The 18,971-nt window shown below is 53.2% G+C and overlaps 3 protein-coding genes across 8 annotated transcripts in view; all 3 read right to left on the bottom strand.

Moving 5' to 3' along the window:
* The window catches only part of LOC137476195 (proto-oncogene Mas-like), a 35,672-nt gene that overhangs the window by 12,070 nt on the left and 4,631 nt on the right, over nt 1-18,971 (bottom strand). The window contains exons 2-3 of one of the 4 annotated variants that reach the window (XM_068194319.1): nt 15,958-16,073; nt 13,162-15,774 (exon numbers count right to left, since the gene is read on the bottom strand). The exons of 1 other annotated variant lie outside the window; for it this stretch is intronic. In XM_068194319.1, the coding sequence (XP_068050420.1) occupies nt 14,986-15,774; nt 15,958-15,963 (795 nt within the window). In that variant the 5' untranslated portion in view covers nt 15,964-16,073 and the 3' untranslated portion in view covers nt 13,162-14,985. Of the gene's footprint in view, nt 1-13,161; nt 16,290-18,971 lie in introns of those variants that run through there. 2 more of the 4 variants (XM_068194320.1, XM_068194317.1) reach the window with 2 other exon arrangements.
* Nucleotides 11-2,113, bottom strand: LOC137476193 (mas-related G-protein coupled receptor member A1-like). Its single transcript, XM_068194314.1, has one exon. The coding sequence runs from the start codon at nt 2,111-2,113 to the stop codon at nt 1,133-1,135; it is 981 nt and encodes a 326-aa protein (XP_068050415.1). The 3' UTR covers nt 11-1,132.
* Nucleotides 6,679-12,633, bottom strand: LOC137476191 (mas-related G-protein coupled receptor member H-like). Of its 3 annotated transcripts, none has more exons than XR_011000288.1 (3): nt 11,657-12,510; nt 8,452-8,568; nt 6,679-8,154 (listed from the first exon to the last, which is right to left on the bottom strand). XR_011000288.1 is itself a non-coding variant. In XM_068194311.1 (3 exons), the coding sequence occupies exons 1-3, from the start codon at nt 12,556-12,558 to the stop codon at nt 10,394-10,396; spliced, it is 1,149 nt and encodes a 382-aa protein (XP_068050412.1). In that variant the 5' UTR covers nt 12,559-12,633; the 3' UTR covers nt 9,370-10,393. The 3 variants fall into 3 exon arrangements, 1 of the variants encoding a protein (XP_068050412.1); XM_068194311.1 differs by lacking the exons at nt 6,679-8,154; nt 8,452-8,568 and adding exons at nt 9,370-11,411; nt 12,528-12,633 and having other exon boundaries at nt 11,657-11,756; XR_011000287.1 differs by having other exon boundaries at nt 6,679-8,568.

Raw genomic sequence — 18,971 nt, 5'->3', positions numbered from 1 at the left:
CCCATCCCATCTCATCCCAAGGCCACTCCCTGCCTTGAAGTGCTGTCCATCGGGCTCTGCTGCCCTCCAGTCGGGACATTTGGGATCAGCAGCATCCAGACCCTTCCCGAACTCCTCCAGACCCTACCAGAACCCTCTAACCCTTCCGGAACCCTCTGTCAAATTCCAGACCTGCACCAGGGCCGCCTTTTCCCCTACGACAGCCCCGTTCCTGCCCTGCTCCACCTGGGGCCATGAGCAGTGTCTCTGCTTCTCCCAGCCATTCCTGCTTTTGTACCTCGAAATAAACAATTTAGCAAGGAAATAACATGAACTGCATTTGGCTGCAATGGTATCTCATGCCTTAACCTTGCTTCCAGGCCTGACCCACTCAGATGTCTCAGGCCCCACAACACCTGAGAGAGCAGCATTTCCCCCACGTTTGCCAGAGCAGATGCACACGTGTGTGCACACAGAGAGGAAGAGTCAGTGCAAGGTCCCTGTGAGAAATTCCCCTGGGAGGCAGTGAAATGCTCCCTGCGGATCCGTTTGCATCTCCTCACTGTGCCAAGGCTTGGGCCTCCAGCACTGGGGGATCGGCCCAGGAGCCGTCAGCGTTCGGGGGTCACCCGAGGGCAGCAGACGGGAGAGATCCCAGCTCGGAGAGGCCCCACTGCCAGGGAGCTTCTGGTCAGCGCTGCTGGGCCCAGGAGAGCTCCAAGGGTCTCCTTTTGGACCGCTGCTTACAGGGCCCCAAGGGATGGGCTTCAGCCACAGCAATGTTTCACCCTGGCCACACTTTGGGCCGGCAACTTTCTGTGAAAGTGTGAGAGCAGGGATGGTGTGGCATTCAGGGAAGTCACATAATTCCCAAGGCTGTTGACAAAAGCCCAGGAGGTCGTTGGCCAGCAGCAGTTGCTGGGAGCAGAGGGTGTTTCTGATCAGTGCCAGAGGAGCTGAGCCCAGGGGCTGCTCCTCAAGGCTGAGGCCTCCCAAGCACGTATCAGAGCCCAGTGCGGCCTGGAAAGGGGGTGGGGGATGCACCAGCACAGGGAGGGTGATCCTGTGGGGATTTATTGATCAGGTCACTCAAGGAATCTCTCAGCCACTGTCCTGGGGTCCTTCAGCAGTGCAGTGGAAGGGATCAACAGGCTCAGACCCCGGTGTCCATGGTGGGATCATTTCCACAGGCAGTGTTTTCTTTTGGCCCCTCAAACACCCTTTGGAGCGCTTTCCTTAGGGACTGCATGGAGCAGGGCCTCCTGCAACTCTCCATGGAGCAGTGTCTCCAGCAGCTCCCCATGGAGAAGTCTCTTTTCCAGCTTCCCACCAAGAAGTAGATGAAGGGTTTGATGCTGCTGGTGATGCAGGTGAGCAGGAAAACCACCTGGGAAGGCACAACCGTGTAACCGAGCTGCTGCAGTAAATTCCAGAGACTGAGGGGCAGGCTGAAGAGTGCAACGAGGACAATAACAATGTCGAGCCTCTTGTGTTGCTGCTGCTGGGAGCCAGGCTTCAAATGAACGTAGAGGATTGTGCTGGAAATGACCATGGGTACAGCGACTAGGAAGAGGTTGAGGGCGTACATGGAGGTGAGAGCCACCCGGCATTGCTCCTGCTCGTGTGACTGGCACAGGGAAGTCACCGTGGGATTGACAGCAGTGACAACAAAGAACAGGGCCCAGAACAGGGTTTTCATCACCACCCACAGCAGGCGCTCAGGAAGTTGGCAACCACAGAAAAACAGGCAGAGGATGGACCTGCACCTCTCAATGCTGATGAATGTCAGGCGGTACAGCCCTATGTTGTAGGAGACCACTGACAGCTGGGAAAGCAAGCTCAGATACATTGGGGGCAATATAGCAGAGCAGGAGACTTCCTCCAGCAGGAAGAGCAGGGCAGAGGGGACCATGATGATGAGGAAGAGGAAATCAATGCTGGCCTGATTGAAGGCCACAAAGTAAGTGATGGCATCAATGTGGAGGAGCCAAAGGACAGCCCCATTCCCAGCCAGCCCACAGAGGCCGATGAGCAGCGTCACAATGTGTGTGGTCACGCTGGAGACACTGATCTCACACTGACCAGGTCCGTCGGTCGGTGAGGTGAAAAGAGGGGACAGGGTGCTCACCTCCATGGATGGACGCTGGGCAGGCGGTGGGATGTGGCCCCTGGCTGTGGTCAGAGTGGATGTGGAGTCAGTGCTTGGAGAATCCAGGAATGGATCACGCAGGTCCTCAGCAGCTCCCTGCAGTGGGAAGGATTCAGTGGGGAGGAGTGAGGTGTGAAGGGGAGGAGGGCAGTGGAAATGGTGGGGTGGGAGAAAGGGGTGGAAGGGTTGGGCTGTTCCACAGAAAATGCAGAGGGGAAGCACAAGGCAGAGCAGGGAGGACTTGGCAAGGGCACTGCAGTCACCGGGAGAAGGTGGCATGAACAGAGCAGCTGCTGGAGGAGAGGAATGTGGGCTAGGGAGGAAGGAAAACATTCCACTGACCTGTTCCCTGTGGGGCAGCAGCAGGCAAAGGGGTCTGTGCGGAGATCCCAGCTCGGAGAGGCCCCACTGCCAGGGAGCTTCTGGTCAGCGCTGCTGGGCCCAGGAGAGCTCCAAGGGTCTCCTTTTGGACCGCTGCTTACAGGGCCCCAAGGGATGGGCTTCAGCCACAGCAATGTTTCACCCTGGCCACACTTTGGGCCGGCAACTTTCTGTGAAAGTGTGAGAGCAGGGATGGTGTGGCATTCAGGGAAGTCACATAATTCCCAAGGCTGTTGACAAAAGCCCAGGAGGTCGTTGGCCAGCAGCAGTTGCTGGGAGCAGAGGGTGTTTCTGATCAGTGCCAGAGGAGCTGAGCCCAGGGGCTGCTCCTCAAGGCTGAGGCCTCCCAAGCACGTATCAGAGCCCAGTGCGGCCTGGAAAGGGGGTGGGGGATGCACCAGCACAGGGAGGGTGATCCTGTGGGGATTTATTGATCAGGTCACTCAGGAATCTCTCAGCCACTGTCCCAGGGTCTCTCAGCAGTGCAGCAGGAGGAATCAACAGGCTCAGACCCCTGTGTCCATGGCAGGATCCTCTCTGTGGTCAGTGTTTTGTTCTGGCTCCTCAAAGACCCTCTGGAGGGAGAGCCGGAGGGACCCCATGGAGCAGGGCATCCAGCACCTTCCCACCAAGAAGTAGAGGAAGGGTTTCATGCTGCTGTTGATGCAGGTGAGCAGGAAAAAAACCTGGGAGGGCACAAGGATGTAACCAAGCTGCTGCAGGAAATTCCAGATGATGAGAAGGAGAGTGAGGAGCACAGTGAGGACAATAACGATGTTGCACCTCTTGTGTTGCTGCTGCCGGGAGCCGCACTTGGCCTCAATGAAATCGATTTTGCTGGAAATGACCATGGGTGCAACAAAAGAGGAGCAGGATAAGGGTGAAGACAAAGATGAGAGCTGCCTGGCATTGCTCCTGCTTGTGTGACGGGCACAGGAATGTCACTGCAGGAATGACAGCAAAGAGAGCAAAGAAGGCCCAGTATTGGATACTTTCCACCTCCCAAAACAGGCACCGAGGAAGGTCATAGTGGCAGCAGAGCTTCCTGAACTTGCCCATATACACCACAGGGCTCCTGCACATCAGCTGAGACAGCTTCCAGTAGTAGGAGACCACTGAGAGCTGGAAAGGGAAACACATATATCAAGGGCATGATAGGAGAGCAGGACATGTCCTCCATCAGGACGAGGAGGGCAGAGGAGTCAGTGAGGAGAAGTACAAGGAAGTCTATGACAGCCACGTTAAAGATGCAATAATTACCTCTTTTCAGACTGAGGAGGCAGAGGACAGCCCCGCTCCCAACCAGCCTACAGAGGCAGATGAGCAGTGTCACATTGTGAATGGCCTCGCTGGTGACATCTGTCTCACAGAGACCGTCTCTTTCAGTGTATGTAGTTGGCAGGGGGGGACACTGTGCTCACCTCCATGGATGGACGCTGGGCAGGCGGTGGGATGTGGGCCCTGGTTGTTGTCAGAGTGGATGGGGAGTCAGTGCTTGGAGAATCCAGGGATGGACCTCACAGCTCCTCAGCTGCTCCCAGCAGCTGAATCCCAGGGAAGGATTCAGTGGAGAGAAGAGAGATGTGCAGGGGAGGAGCGTGGTGGAAATGGTATAGCATGAGAGGGAGGTGGGAGGGTCCGCTGGATCCGGGGTCCCTGGGACACCCCATGGCCACTCGCAGATGGGCGACCCATTCCAACTTTATTTTTCAGTGCCCGCCCCCACCAGGTTGCCAGAGTCTCGGCAATTCCTCTAGCTTTTCGCCCTGCCCCCGCTCCACCTGGCCATGAAGCCTCGGGATCCCGCTCCTCCTGCTCTGCGAACAGGAGCAGGATGCGCAGGGCGCGGGCAGGGGAGGTCTTCCCAGGAATATAAAATTCCACCCTGGATTTGGGGCTCTTGGCACCACCCATGCCTGCCCAGTACAAGGGGCTGCTCCTCGCCCCCTGACCTGCGGCCCCACCCCCATCCTCCCCAGCCACGGGACCAGCAGCAGCGATGCTGCTGCGGACCAAGTCGGTGCTCCCTCCCAGTGCCTCTGCCTCAGAGGGACACAGCTCAGGGCGGTCTGGGGGAAGCAGAGGGGGTGGTGGGCTGGGTGCAAGGCTCTGAAACAAGTAGGCTGGACAGACTGATGAGCGGAGCGGAGGGCGCAGTCTCCCCAGGCGCAGAGGCGGGAGCTGCTGTGCCCTACGGGCGCTGCCCCCCGAGCGAAGCGGGCGGCTGCGCGGGGGAGGCGAGCGGCAGGGGCGCCACGGTCACACGAAGAAGTGCCGTGGCCGTTGCTCTCGGCCCCGGCGGGGGCGGCGCTGGCGGCATCGGCGACTCTGTCGGTCCCGGGGACGGCGGCGGCGGCGATCGGCTCGCTCCGTCCGGAGTGGTGGGTGGAGTGAGAGGCGGTTGCGCCTGTCCCATGGGCAAAGCCGGAGCCCCCGCGGGCGGCGAGGGGTGTGCCAGGGGGATGGATCAAAGGTCCCATTGCCGTCTGTGCGGGCTCCATTAACGAAGGAGCCGGGGGGGCAGCAGCCCCCACTGCGTCATGGACTGCGGGCAGCGCCGGCCCCCCTGCCAGCTTCATTCCGGAGAGGGGGGGCTGCGGAGCCGCGAGCGGTGGCGGCGCCCGCCGGGCCGGGGTCGCCCCGTGCAGTCCCTGCAATGTCGGGTGTGCCGAAGCTGATAGTTGTGAAAGGCGGATGGCGTCACCAGCACCGCGCTCAAGGCGGGGTGAGTCTGCCCAACTGACCGCGGCACGGGCTGCGGTGCGGTCAGTGTCCGATCAGTCGGCAAAGGATATTTCGGCTGAACGCGGTCACGCGGATGGGGATACTTGAGCTTAATATAAGTTCCCGGTGACATATAAAGTCCGCGGGGCGTCCCGGTGTCTCTCGCAGCCCCACACTGCGCCGGGGCGGGGCTGGGCACCTGAAATGTCCCAGTCGGAATCGCTGCCTCTCGGGGTCTTGCCCCGTAGGGCTGTGTAGATGCGCTCCTAAGACTGTGAGCAGTGCGAGCGCTGTTGCGTCCCCCTTGTCCATGAGGCAGCGTCCCAAATCGTGCCAAACTCTACGATCAAAGGCGCGTCTGAGATCCGCAGAAAATCCATGGTCCCGAGCCCAACTCAGGAGTCCGACGAGCTCGGCCTCAGACACTGGGACCCTTAGGTGAGGGCTATAACCCTGCCAGGAAGACAGAACCAGCCGTTCAGCTGCAGAAAGATGGTTCCCCATTTTCAGGGAAACTCTCCCTCAGCAAACATTTACTTCAAGAGACAGACAGTCCACTATTTCAGGGAAAACCGTCCTGCTCAGTTCTCAGCTTCTAAGAGCCGACCCGCGGTCCAAACAGGACCAAGTCTTCTCTGAAAGACAGGGGTTTCAGCATTATCTCACTCAAGAGGGCAAAGGTGTCCGACTGGAGTCTCCAGACTCCTGGTGTTCAGCCTCGGCTGAGAAGTTCCCCCCGTGATCCGTCAGGGTCCTGGGTCTTCAGCCTAGGCTGCAGTACCACGTCGGGTTTCACCAGATGTCGCTGTTGAGGCAGGGACGGGAATGAAAATGACTCCAAGTTCAGAAGGCAAAGAATGATTCGTTTATTGTTCATTTATTATTATTCGTTTATTTGTTTATCAACCTCAGTACCAGGTAAGATAATGGAACAGTTCATAGACCTCAGTACCAGGTAAGATAATGGAACAGTTCATAGACCTCAGTTCCAGGTAAGATAATGGAACAGCTCATAGACCTCAGTTCCAGGTAAGATAATGGAACAGTTCATAGACCTCAGTTCCAGGTAAGATAATGGAACAGTTCATACTGAGCGCTATCACACAGCACTTACAGGATGGCCAGGGTATCAGACCCAGTCAGCAGGGGTTTACGAAGGGTAGGTCATGTCTGACCAACCTGGTCTCCTTCTGTGACCAGGTGACCCGTCTGGTGGGTGCAGGAAAGGCTGTGCATGTTGTCTATTTAGACTTCAGCAAGGCCTTTCATACTGTCTCCCACAGCACACTCCTGGAGAAGCTGGCAGCCCACGGCTTGGGCAGGAGCACTCTTCGCTGGGTTAGGAACTGGCTGGACAGCTGGGCCCAGAGAGTGGTGGTGAACGGTGCTGCATCCAGCTGGGGCCAGTCACCAGTGGTGTCCCTCGGGGGTCTGTACTGGGACCAGTTCTATTTAATATTTTTATAGACAACATGGATGAGGGCATCGAGTCCTATATTAGTAAATTTGCAGACGACACTAAGCTGGGAGCTTGTGTTGATCTGTTGGATGGAAGGAGGGCTCTGCAGAGATACTTAGATCGGTTGGATGGATGGGCAGAGTCCAACAGCATGAAGTTTAATAAGTCTAAGTGCCGAATTTTACATTTTGGCCACAAAAATCCCCTACAATGTTACAAGCTGGGGACAGTGTGGCTGGACAGCATTCAGGCAGAAAGGGACTTGGGGGTGCTAGTCGACAGCCAGTTCAATATGAGCCAGCAATGTGCCTTGGTGGCCAAGAAAGCCAATGGCATCCTGGCCTGCATTAGGAATTGTGTGACCAGCAGGAGCAGGGAGGTCATTCTTCCCCTGTACTTGGTGCTGGTGAGACTGCATCTTGAGTGCTGTGTCCAATTCTGGGCCCCTCAGTTTGGGAAGGACGTTGAGATGCTTGAGTGCGTCCAGAGGAGGCAATGAGGCTGGTGAGGGGCTTGGAATACAAGCCTTATGAGCAACGTTTGAAGGAGCTGTAGTTGTTTAGCCTGGAGAAGAGGAGGCTTAGAGGTGACCTTATTGCTCTTTACAACTTCCTGAAGGGTAGTTGTAGTCAGGTGAGGGTTGGTCTCTTTCACCAGGCAGTACAAGGGGACACAGAACAAGAGGACACAGTCTCAAGCTACTTCAGAGAAGGTATAGGTTGGATATTAGGAAAAAAATTTTCACCAAAAGAATAATAAGGTACTGGAATTGTCTTCCCAGGGAGGTGGTAGAATCATGATCTCTGGATGTGTTTAAAAAAAAGACTGGACATGGCACTTGTTGCTATAGTCTAGTTGAGGTATTAGGGCATAGGTTGGATTTGATGATCTTAGAGGGCTCTTCCAACCTCATTATTCTGTGATTCTGTGATTAAAAGTACATCGCTCTTTTATAGAGAACATCGTGAAGACTAATTTCATTGGTCTTAAAGTAAAAATATTCAACACCATTGGTGCACTATGAATAGCCCATAGTGGTAGAACATATCTATAAACAATATGAATAGAAAGAAAGATAATAAATGGTTTACATTCCTCTCGGACTTTTCCCAGGCTTAGCCTGGTAGAAATCTCTCTCATTTTCTCTGACTGAACTGAGAATATCTATGGGATTGTACTGGAAACGTGCATGCATGCAGCCAAGAGGAGCATGATGATGGTGTTCTCATGGAGATGAGAATGCCCGGCAGGGCTCCTGCTGGTGTGATGGGCACAGGAATGTCACCGTGAAAATGACAGTGAAGACAGCAAAGAAGACCCAGAATTTGACACTGTTTGCCACCCACGTCAGGCGCTTGCGAAGCTCCCAGTGGCAGTAGAGTCTCCAGAGCTTGTACATATCCAGCACAGTGCTGCTGCGCATCAGCCAGAACAGCCCCCAGTGGTAGGAGATCACTGAGAGCTGGAAGAGGAAACACAGGTACAGCAAGGGCACAACAGGAGAGCAGGACATGTCCTCCACCAGGAGGAGAGCAGAGGGGACTGTGAGGAGAAGGAAGAGGAAGTCAATGACAGCCAGGTTATAGAAGGCAGAGTGATGGATTTTCAGGTTGAGGAGGCAGAGGACAGCCCCATTCCCGGCCAGCCCACAGAGGCAGATGAGCAGTGCCACAATGTGAATGGCCACATTATGAACATCAGTCTCACACAGATTGTCGCCTTCAGTGGGTGTGGCAGGAGATGGGGACACGGTGGTCACCTCCACGGATGGACGCTGGACAGGCAGTGGGATGTGGCTCCCAGCTGTGGTTAGAGTGGATGTGGAGTCAGTGCTTGGAGAGTCCAGAGATGGACCATGAGGCTCCTCAGCAGCTCCCTGCAGTGGGAAGCATTCAGTGGGGAGCAGTGAGATGTGCAGGGGAGGAGGGTGGTGGAAATGGTGGGGTTTGAGACGGAGGTGGGATGGCTGGGCTGTTCAGCAGGAGACTGATAATGAACATAGGGAATAAACATTTTCACCTCTTCTGAAGTTGCTTAAAGACCAAGTGGCCAAAAAGATAAAAGGATGTAAAGGCAGGCACGCAGGATGATAAAAGTGGCTGGAGCCAGTGGCAAAACAAATAACAAGGCCTCTGGTGGTTTTGGGCCAAATTCTGTAACAAGAAGTAAAAGCATATGGCCAAAAGAAAAGTTCAAGGCAAGGTCACCTTTAATATCACAGCACTCAGTGAATAAGATCACCAGAGACCCTTCTGAATGATCCTCCAGGAGCATGAAAGGACTCCAGGTAAGGAAATGGATGCATGGAAATGAGTTCTAGGAAAATGGTGTTTATGTACTAGATAAGGAAAACTTTTTAATGTCTATGTGTGGTTATGATGGATAAAACCCCTGCTGTAATGTCTCACCAAACAGAAATAAGAAGAGATCCTTCTGTGTGTCCTGCTGCCTGATATTTCACATGAACTTTATTCCCTCTCATTTTCGTATCACTCCTCATCCCCATCTCTGCCCCACTCTCCATCCCATCCCATCCCATCCCATCCCATCCCATCCCATCCCATCCCATCCCATCCCATCCCATCCCATCCCATCCCATGGCTGCTCTCCAGCTCAGAGCACAGCCTGTTGGCTTCTGCTGCTCTCCAGTGGGGACATTTGGGATCGGTGGCATCCAGATTGCCTCCAACCTCAGCCCTCTCCTGATTCATCCTAACCGCCTCCATTGCCCCAAATGTCCCCAGGCCACCTTTTGGCTCTGAGAGCCCTGTTCCTGCCCCAGTCCACCCGGGACTCCCGTCAGTGTCTCTGCCCCTCCTGGCCATGGTGTTCTAGGACCCGGGAGGGAGGAGAAAAACCCAGCTCCCACATGCTCCCTGCAGAACCTCCCTTCCTCATGGCCCTGCTCCCTTCTCCTGCCTGATTACACTGGGGGAGTGTTACGAATCAGTGTTTGAGAACACTGCAACGGCAGTTGTGGGAGGGCTGCAAGGGCATCAGTAAAAACCACATTTAATACTGAGCATCCACACACCGGAGTTCATTGGCCAGGTTCACTCTAGCCCTGACCAGACAGGCACACCAAGGGAAAAAGCTCTAAAAACAAAATCGAGAAATATGACACCTGTATGGATACAGACATAGAGTCAGTGCAAAGTCCCTTGTCGCTGTTGAGGCAGGACGGGAATGAAGAACTCCAGTTCAGAAGGCGAGAAGGAAACCTCTTTATTTCAAATGCACCACTCTATTTATTTAGAACATCGTGCAGACTAATTTCATTGGTCTTAAAGCAAAAACATCTCACACCATTGGTGAGCTCTGAATGACGCACAGTGGCAGAACATATCTATAAACAATGTGAACAACAAGAGAGCTAGAGAATTATTTACATTCCTTTCCAACTCTCTCCCAGGCCCAGCCTGGTTAGAAACCTCTCTTTTTTTTCTCTGACTGAACTGAGAATATCCATAGTCCCTGAGAGCAATTCCCCTCAAAGGCAGTGAAATGCTCACTCTGGATGCATTGGCAGCTCCTCACCAGGCGAAGGGTTGAGCATTGAGGAGTGGGGGTCCAAGACCTGTTGACCTTCAAGAATCCTTCAAGTGCAGTAAATGTGAGAGTTCCCAGCTCAGGTGACTCAAGGAAACCCTCAGCCATTGTCCCAGGGTCCTTCAGCTTGGCAGGGGAAAGGATCAACAGGCTCAGACCCCCGTGTCCATAGCAGCCCCACTGCTGCAGGCAGTGCTGTCCTTTGGCCACTCAAAGATCCTCTGGAGGCAGACCCTGAGGAGACTCCGGCAGTGCCACCAGCAGCTCCTGACTGAGAGGTAAATGAAAGGTTTGATGGTGTAGTGGATGCAGATGAGCAGGAAAACAACCTGGGTGGACACAGTGGTGTTACCGAGCTGCTGCAGGAAATTGCAGATGCTGACCGGGAGATGGAAGAGTTCAGTGTAGAAAATAATGATGTCGAGTCTCTTAGGTTGCTCCTGCTGGGGGCCACGCTTGGCCTTAATGAAGAGGATTGTGCTGGAAATGACCACGGCTGCACCAAAGAGGAAGAGGTTGAGGGTGTACGTGGAGATGAGAGCCCCCCAGCAGTGTTTGTGCTCATATGTCTGGCACAGGGAAGTCACTATGGGATGAACAGCGATGACAGAATAGAAGAAGGCCCACTGCAGGGCTCTCATTACCACCCACAACATGTTCTGGGGAAGGTGGCAGGGGTAGCAGTGTTCGTAGTGGAGGGACCTGCATCTCTTGGTGTCGATGAACATCAGCTGGTACAGCCCCATGTAGTAGGAGACCACTGACAGCTGGAAAAGGAAGCTGAAGTACACAGGGGGCATGATAATGGAGCAGGACATGTCCTCCACCAAGAAAAGCAGGGTGGAGAGGACCATGAAGAGGAGGAAGAAAAAGTTGTCAAAGGCCTGGTTGAAGATGTAGCAAATGGATTTCCTGCTCTGGACCCAGAGGACAACCACGTTCCCAGCCAGCCCACAGAGGCAGATGAGCAGTGTGACACTGTGTATGGCCACGCTGGTGACATGTACCTCAAACAGATCGTCTCCTTCAGTGGGTGAGATGGCAGGTGGGGGCATGGTGATCACCTCCATGGATGGACGCTGGGCAGGCAGTGGAATGTAGCAACTGGCTGTGGTCAGAATGGATGTGGAGTCAGTGCTTGGAGAATCCAGGGATGGACCAAGCAGCTCCCTGCAGTGGGAAGGATTCAGTGAAGAGAAGTGAGATGTGCAGGGGAGGAGGGTGGTGGAAATTGTGGGCTTGAGAGGGAGGCAGTAAGGTTGGGCTGTTCAGCAGGGTATGTGGAAGGAAAGCATAGGGCAGAGGAGGGGGGACCTGGGGAGGGCACAGCAGTCACTGGGAGAGGGTGGCAGGAACAGAACAGCTGCTGGAGGAGAGGAAGGTGGGCTAGGGAGGAAGGAAAACATTCCACTGACCTGTTCCCTGTGGGGCAGCAGCAGGCAAAGTGGTCTGTGCAGATCAGCGGCACTTCCTGGTACCTCTTGCTCTTTTGGGATCCATGTCCTAAAGCGGCTCCTGCCAGGTCAGTGACATGGAGGAGAAAGGGCCCAGATCACCAGGAGCTTCCCATGCCCATCCTGCTGTCTCTCTCTGTTCCCTATCCCACTGTTGTTTCCCAAAGACTTGATGGCATCATAGGGGAGTAGGAAATTGCATCTTTGGTTACATTAGTTGTGAGTTTTGTCAAAACTCCACTCAAGGACTAGAATGGGTTGTCTTTTCCTCCTGATTAGAAACACTCCTTCCCTGGACAATGTCCCATTCTCTGACTGCCTTCACTCTCCTGACAGGTTTCTACCATTTCTCCTTTCTCTTTCATGAGGGGTAATATTCCCTCCAGCACCAGAGGGATGCCGGTGGTGCAGGTGGCACCAGAATGGTGTCAACGCTGCCAGTGCTGGTGGAGCATCTGGGTGCTTCTTAGAAACAACTCCCTTGCTGGTAAGAGGTCTGGGATCATTGCCAGAATAATCCCTGGACCCAAGGAAGCATGGCTGAGCCAAGAATTCCCATTTTTTCATTCAAATGCAGGCTCTCACTGCCCAAGGGAAGGACAGAAAACAGTTGCTCTGTGTTGATTTGCCACAGCCTGGTTTTTTGGTAGTGGGGGAGAGCCACGGAAAGGGGCTCCTGTGAGAAGCTGCTGGAAGCTTCCACCATGTCTGACAGAGCCAATTTCTGACGACTCTGAAGATGGACATGCTGTTGGCCCAGTTAGACAGGTTGGTAACGCCTCAGTGATGCCATATGCAAGAAGAAAATCAAAGCAGCACACGCAGTTTTTACCAGGGATGGCAGGCACCGCTGCTGGGGCCATCCCGGTGTGCTGTGCAGTGATGCGCCGCAGCCTCTGCCATCTTGGTGTGGGCCATGGCAAGTCTTGTGGAGGGCAAGACCTGAGTGGAAAGAGAGAGGAAGGTTCCTTGCTTCCAAACTAGAGCAGCCTGTCTTTGGAGGACTGTACCCCGTGGAAGAGTGACCCAAGCCATAACAGTTTTGAGAAGACTGTTTGCCCGAGGGTGGGATTCACATTGCAACAGTTTTTTCAGGACTGCTGCTCATGAGATTAGAGCCACACTGGAGAAGTTCATGGGGAACAATGTCCCGTTGGAGAAACCCCATGACACAGCACAAAAAAACTCCTCTCCTGGAGCAAACAGAAGATTGCGAGTGATGAACTGACCAAAAGCCCCACGCCCTGCCTCTGTGCACTGTCACTAGGAAGGAGGGAGGGGGGGAAAGAAAGGTGTTTTAAACTTTTATTTGACATCTCATTATCATCCTCTGACTCTGTTAATAAAAAATTGACTTAACACCATTACATTTGAACCTTTTATTTTCCTATTCTTGGAGGGTTTTTTCTCCCAGTTCTCCTCTCAGTTCATGAGCCCTTTGTTAACTTTTGTCTCCTTCTACTCTGCCCAGCTGAGAGCAAGAGCAGGCGAGCGAACAGCTTTCGCGGGTGCCTGGCGTTTGGCCAGTGCCAAACCACGACAGGCTTACAACCAGGTTATCAGCATCAGAGCCCACATTTCTTACTGCCAATACTCTGGATGATGCAATTAAAGCTGTTAGAGACCAGAATCTGGGGTGCTGTCGTGCCCCATCCAGCTCTTCACCAGAGCTCATCCTCCTCCTCCCCAGTCTTGGGAATACTTGTGGTTGTTTTTCCCTGATCTCACCCCTTTGCAAGCAGGGACACCTTCCACTAGGCCAGGTTGCTTCAAACCACCATCCAGCCTGGCCTGGAACACTTCCAGGGATGGGGAGGCCAGAGCATCTCTGGGAACCTGTGCCAGGGCCTCTCCACCCTCACAGGGAAGAATTTCTTCCCAATATTCCACCTAACCCTATTCTCCGGCAGTGGGAAGCCATTCCCCCTTGTCCTGTCACTTCAGGCCTTTGTCTTTGTCTTTGTCCAAAATGCCTCTCCAGTTCTTGGGGCCTCTTTAGGCTCTGGAAGGGGCTCCAAGGTCTCCCTGAAGCCTTTCCTTCTCCAGGCTGAACACCCCCAGCTCAGAGACCTCAGTGAAGCCACAGGGAGGGGGTTGATGCCCCGTGGAGACAACGGTGACAAACACAGATGTCACCCTGCTCCTGGAAGGGGGTGGCGGTGCTGAGGACCACGGACTCCCACTCCCCTTGCAGCTGCACCATCCGAGCATGCTGAGGGAGAGGCGCAAGCCAGGGGAGAGTAAGAATTTCTGAAGGCATAAAACCACTAGCACAGAAATCAGTAAAACCCAGGTTTAATAATAAATAACAACACAGAAAAGTGCTGTCCCTGTGTGTGTGTTTGTGGGTGTGTTCAGCTGTGCATGACAAAAGGACAGTGAAGGTAAGGATAAAAAGGCAAATGGCCTAAGAGCTTTACAGCACTCAAAGTTAACAGTACTTCAGTTATACATTAAATTTAGCAATTCAGCAGAGAAACAACCTTTAAGCTTATTTATGCCTGATACTTCCTTGCAGGCCTGACTCACTCAGATGTCTCAGGCACCACAACACCTGAGAGAGCAGCATTTCCCCCACGTTTGCCAGAGCAGATGCACACGTGTGTGCACACAGAGAGGAAGAGTCAGTGCAAGGTCCCTGTGAGAAATTCCCCTGGGAGGCAGTGAAACGCTCCCTGCGGATCCGTTTGCATCTCCTCACTGTGCCAAGGCTTGGGCCTCGAGCACTGGGGGATCGGCCCAGGAGCCGTTGGCGTTCAGGGGTCACCCAAGGGCAGCAGACGGGAGAGATCCCAGCTCGGAGAGGCCCCACTGCCAGGGAGCTTCTGGTCAGCGCTGCTGGGCCCAGGAGAGCTCCAAGGGTCTCCTTTTGGACCGCTGCTTACAGGGCCCCAAGGGATGGGCTTCAGCCACAGCAATGTTTCACCCTGGCCACACTTTGGGCCGGCAACTTTCTGTGAAAGTGTGAGAGCAGGGATGGTGTGGCATTCAGGGAAGTCACATAATTCCCAAGGCTGTTGACAAAAGCCCAGGAGGTCGTTGGCCAGCAGCAGTTGCTGGGAGCAGAGGGTGTTTCTGATCAGCGCCAGAGGAGCTGAGCCCAGGGGCTGCTCCTCAAGGCTGAGGCCTCCCAAGCACGTATCAGAGCCCAGTGCAGCCTGGAAAGGGGGTGGGGGATGCACCAGCACAGGGAGGGTGATCCTGTGGGGATTTATTGATCAGGTCACTCAGGAATCTCTCAGCCACTGTCCTGGGGTCCTTCAGCAGTGCAGTGGAAGGGATCAACAGGCTCAGGCCTCTGTGTCCATGGCAGGATCATTTCTGCGGGCAGTGTTTTCTTCGGGCTCCGCAAACACCCTGTGGACTGCCTTCCTTAGGGACTGCATGGAGAAGTACCTCCTGCAACTCTCCATGGAGCAGTGTCTCCAGCAGCTCCCCATGGAGCAGTCTCTTTTCCAGCTCCCCACCAAGAAATAGATGAAGGGTTTGATGCTGCTGCTGATGCAGGTGAGCAGGAAAACTGCCTCGGAGGGCACAACCGTGTAGCCAATCTGCTGCAGGAAAGACCAGAGACTGAGGGGCAGGCTGAAGAGTGCAACGAGGACAATAACAATGTCGAGCCTCTTGTGTTGCTGCTGCTGGGAGCGAGACTTTAAATGAATGAAGAGGATTGTGCTGGAAATGACCACAGGCGCAGCAAATAGGAAGAGGTTGAGGGCATACAATGAGGTGAGAGCCACCCGGCATTGCTCCTGCTCGTGTGACTGGCACTGGGAAGTCACCGTGGGATTGACAGCAGTGACAACAAAGAGGAGAACCCAGAACAGGACAGTCATCATCACCAACAGCAGGCGGTCAGGAAGTTGGCAACCACAGAAAAACTGGCAGAGGATGGACCTGCACCTCTGAAAACTGATGAATGTCAGGCGGTACAGCCCCATGGTGTAGGAGAACAGTGACAGATAGAAAAGAAAGCTCAAATACATCAGGGCCATTATAGCATAGCAGGAGACTTCCTCCACAACGAAGAGCAGGGCGGAGGGGACCATGACGATGAGGAAGAGGAAGTCGGTGATGGCCTGGTTGAAGACGAAGTCGGTGGTGGGATTAATGTGGAGGAGCCGGAGGAAAGCCCCATTCCCAGCCAGCCCACAGAAGCCGACGAGCAGAGTCCCAATGTGTGCGGCCATGCTGGAGACACTGATCTCACACTGACCAGATCCATCGGTCGGTGAGGTGAAAAGAGGGGACACGGTGCTCACCTCCATGAATGGATGCTGGGCAGGTGGTGGGATGTGGCCCCGGCTGTGGTCAGAGTGGATGGGGAGTCAGTGCTTGGAGAATCCAGGAATGGACCACACAGCTCCTCAGCAGCTCCCTGCAGTGGGAAGGATACAGTGGAGAGAAGTGAGATGTGCAGGGGAGGAGGGTGGTGGAAATTGTGGGAGAGGGAGGGTTGGTCTGCACAGCATGGGATTGATAAATAAGAGAGAATAAACATTTTCAACTCCCCTGAAGTTGCTAAAAGACTAACTGGGCAGAAAGATAAAAAGATATAAAGGTGTGGACCCAGGATGATAAACGTGGTTGCGATTACTGGGGAAATTGATAAGGAGGCCCACAGTATTTTTGAAGCAAGTTCTGTAACAAGAAGCAAGAGCACATGGCCAAAGGCAAAGTACAAGGCAGGGTCACCTTTAATATCGCAGCATTCAGTGTATGCGTCTACCAGAAACCCCTCTTAATGAACCTCCAGGACCATGAAATTATGCTTAGTGGGAAGTAGATGCATGGAAATGAGTTCTAGGAAAATGGTGCTTATGTACTAGACAAGAAGAACTTTCTAATGCCTACGGATGGTTATAATGGATAAAACGCATGTTGTAAAGCAGAGATCCTTCTGCATGTCCTGCTGCCTAATACTTCCCTTGGTAACAGCATTAGTTGGTGTTAGGAACTTCATTCTGTCTCATCTTGGTATCACTCCTCTTCCCCATCTCTGCCCCATTTCCCATCCCATCCCATCCCATCCCATCCCATCCCATCCCATCCCATCCCATCCCATCCCATCCCATCCCATCCCGCTGCTTTCCCAGTTGGAGGCCATTCCCTGGCTGCAAGTGTGGCCTGTGGGGCTCTGCTGCCATCCAGTGGGAGATTTGGGATTGGTGGCACCCAGACCCCTCCTGCCCCCTCCAGCCCCTGCCTGCCTGATGCCTTGGGGTGGCTTCCTAGAAGAGAGGCTAGACAAGGTGAAGAGAATGAAAGTGGGTATTTATCAAAGGCCTTCAAAATGTGCCCCTTGGGCAGTCAAAGCCTCTGAGAGGGGCTACACCCAAAATGGACCACGGTCACGAGGTTTTCAGACCGATCTAAGTCTGGTCCATTTACAAATCAGGGGGGAATCCCCCAGTTACAGCTTCAGGTAATGAAGTCATTTACCCCCAGTTTGCTCCCCACCCAAGTCACTTTTGCCTACACTTTTTGGGGCCTGAGGCAGGAGAGTGTGCTTGAATTTCAGGCCTAGAGGGATTGTTTTGTCTGACCAAAATGGGAAGACAGTTAACTAACACTTTCCATGGTGTTTAGAGTTATGCACTAATGCAGTACAGGATTTGAAAAATATAAAGGCTAAAATCCTAAGGCATCCAGCCCCCCTCTGACATCCTCTAGAAATTCCCCCCATGCTGCCTTCCCCTCCAGACATCCCTGCTGCTCTCCTGCCCCACACGGGATCCCCAGCAGTGTTTCCACTCCTCCTGGCAATTCCATGCTTCTCCACCCCAATAAACACCAGTGGAGCCATCCCTCTACTGCCTCTTGTTTCTCTCCAAAGGAAGTTGGGGGGCTGGACACCAGGGATGAAGCTCGGGAGGGGTGTCTGCAAGAGAAACACTGCCCCAAAACCTCACGAGGCAGCCTGGGGTGAGCAGCCCATGGGGAGGGACTGGAGCCTCAGGCATGGGGCTGGGAGGGATGGGAAGGACAGGTGGTGGGTGGGCTGCATGGGGAGTGGGATGGGAGGTTGGTGTGGGAGGCGTGGGATGTGATGGAGCTGGTGGGAAGATGTGGTGGGAAGGTGTGGGATGTGGTGGGGCTGGAGAAAAGGCGTGGATGTGGTGGGGCTGGTGACCTCAGTGAAGCCACAGGCAGCAGGCTGATGCCCCACAGAGCCCGTGGTGACAATCACAGGTGTCACCCTGCTCCTGGAAGGGGGTGGCTGTGCTGAGGACCACGGCCTCCTCCTCTCATTGCTGCTGCACCATTGGGGCCTGTTGAGGGGGCAGCTGAAGGCAGCGGAGAGGAAGAATTTCTGAAGGCTGAGAGACCTTTGCACCTGGCTCACAACATTAAAAATTAAAAATCTTTGGGGAGAACTTTGCTGTGGCTCTCACAGAGTAATCAGAGTGAGAAATGCGGAGCCCCATGGCCATCGTGTCCATGCCGGCTCTGCCGGTGCCAGTCCAGCTCTGGGCACTGGGGATCATGGCTGCTCCAGGGAGCACAAGCCATGGGTGTGTCCCCTCTGAAACCAAGATGTTTAAGTCTAACAGCAAAAGCATTTTAGACTAGTAACAATTTTGAGTTAAAACTGTGAACATTTTGGAAAGGTATTTACTAAAGACAGGTTCAAATAAACAACATTTTTCAGGCATTCTTATGCACTATAATATCCAAGATTTTTTATAGATACTCTCAAAAGTACTGCCAATTTATTATTTCTTGGTATGAGTGTTTTGTTTCTTTTAATTACTACCAAAATATGTTGTCTCTCTTAGTTTAATACATAACTCGTTTTTTTTTCCAGCTAAAAAATGTTTTATTAACTTTGATGTCTCGGTTAGACAATTACCATTGATTAAGTTTTCTGAGGCTTACAAGTTTAGGAAATGGCTCTCTTATTGCCATTGCAATTTATCTCTTGCAATTTATTAATCAAGTCTTCCGGTGTGTATAGGCCTCTGAATTCCTAATTCTCTCAAGATATCATTCTCATTCTAAGACATACAATTAATTTCTAGTTATATGTTAACCGTTAAACTGTTAACTGTTCTCCAACTATTGAGTAATTTCTCTAAGGTGTATTGGTCCACAGAATTTTGTACTGACACTCAACCAACTCAGATCTAAATCAAAACCAGCTAAAAAACCACAGTCAAATATGCTCTGACTAATTAAACATAATTCATTATGAAATTTTGAAACAATCACAAAATTCCTGGCTAAATTCCTGGCTAACTACCTCTCTGTCCCCTCCCTCCAGCCACATTCCCGG

The sequence above is a fragment of the Anomalospiza imberbis genome, chromosome 6 (genome assembly GCF_031753505.1).
Source record: "Anomalospiza imberbis isolate Cuckoo-Finch-1a 21T00152 chromosome 6, ASM3175350v1, whole genome shotgun sequence".
NCBI classification, from domain to species: domain Eukaryota; kingdom Metazoa; phylum Chordata; class Aves; order Passeriformes; family Viduidae; genus Anomalospiza; species Anomalospiza imberbis.
Note: the sequence above shows the minus strand (reverse complement) of the source record. Positions and strands in the feature narration are given on the sequence as shown.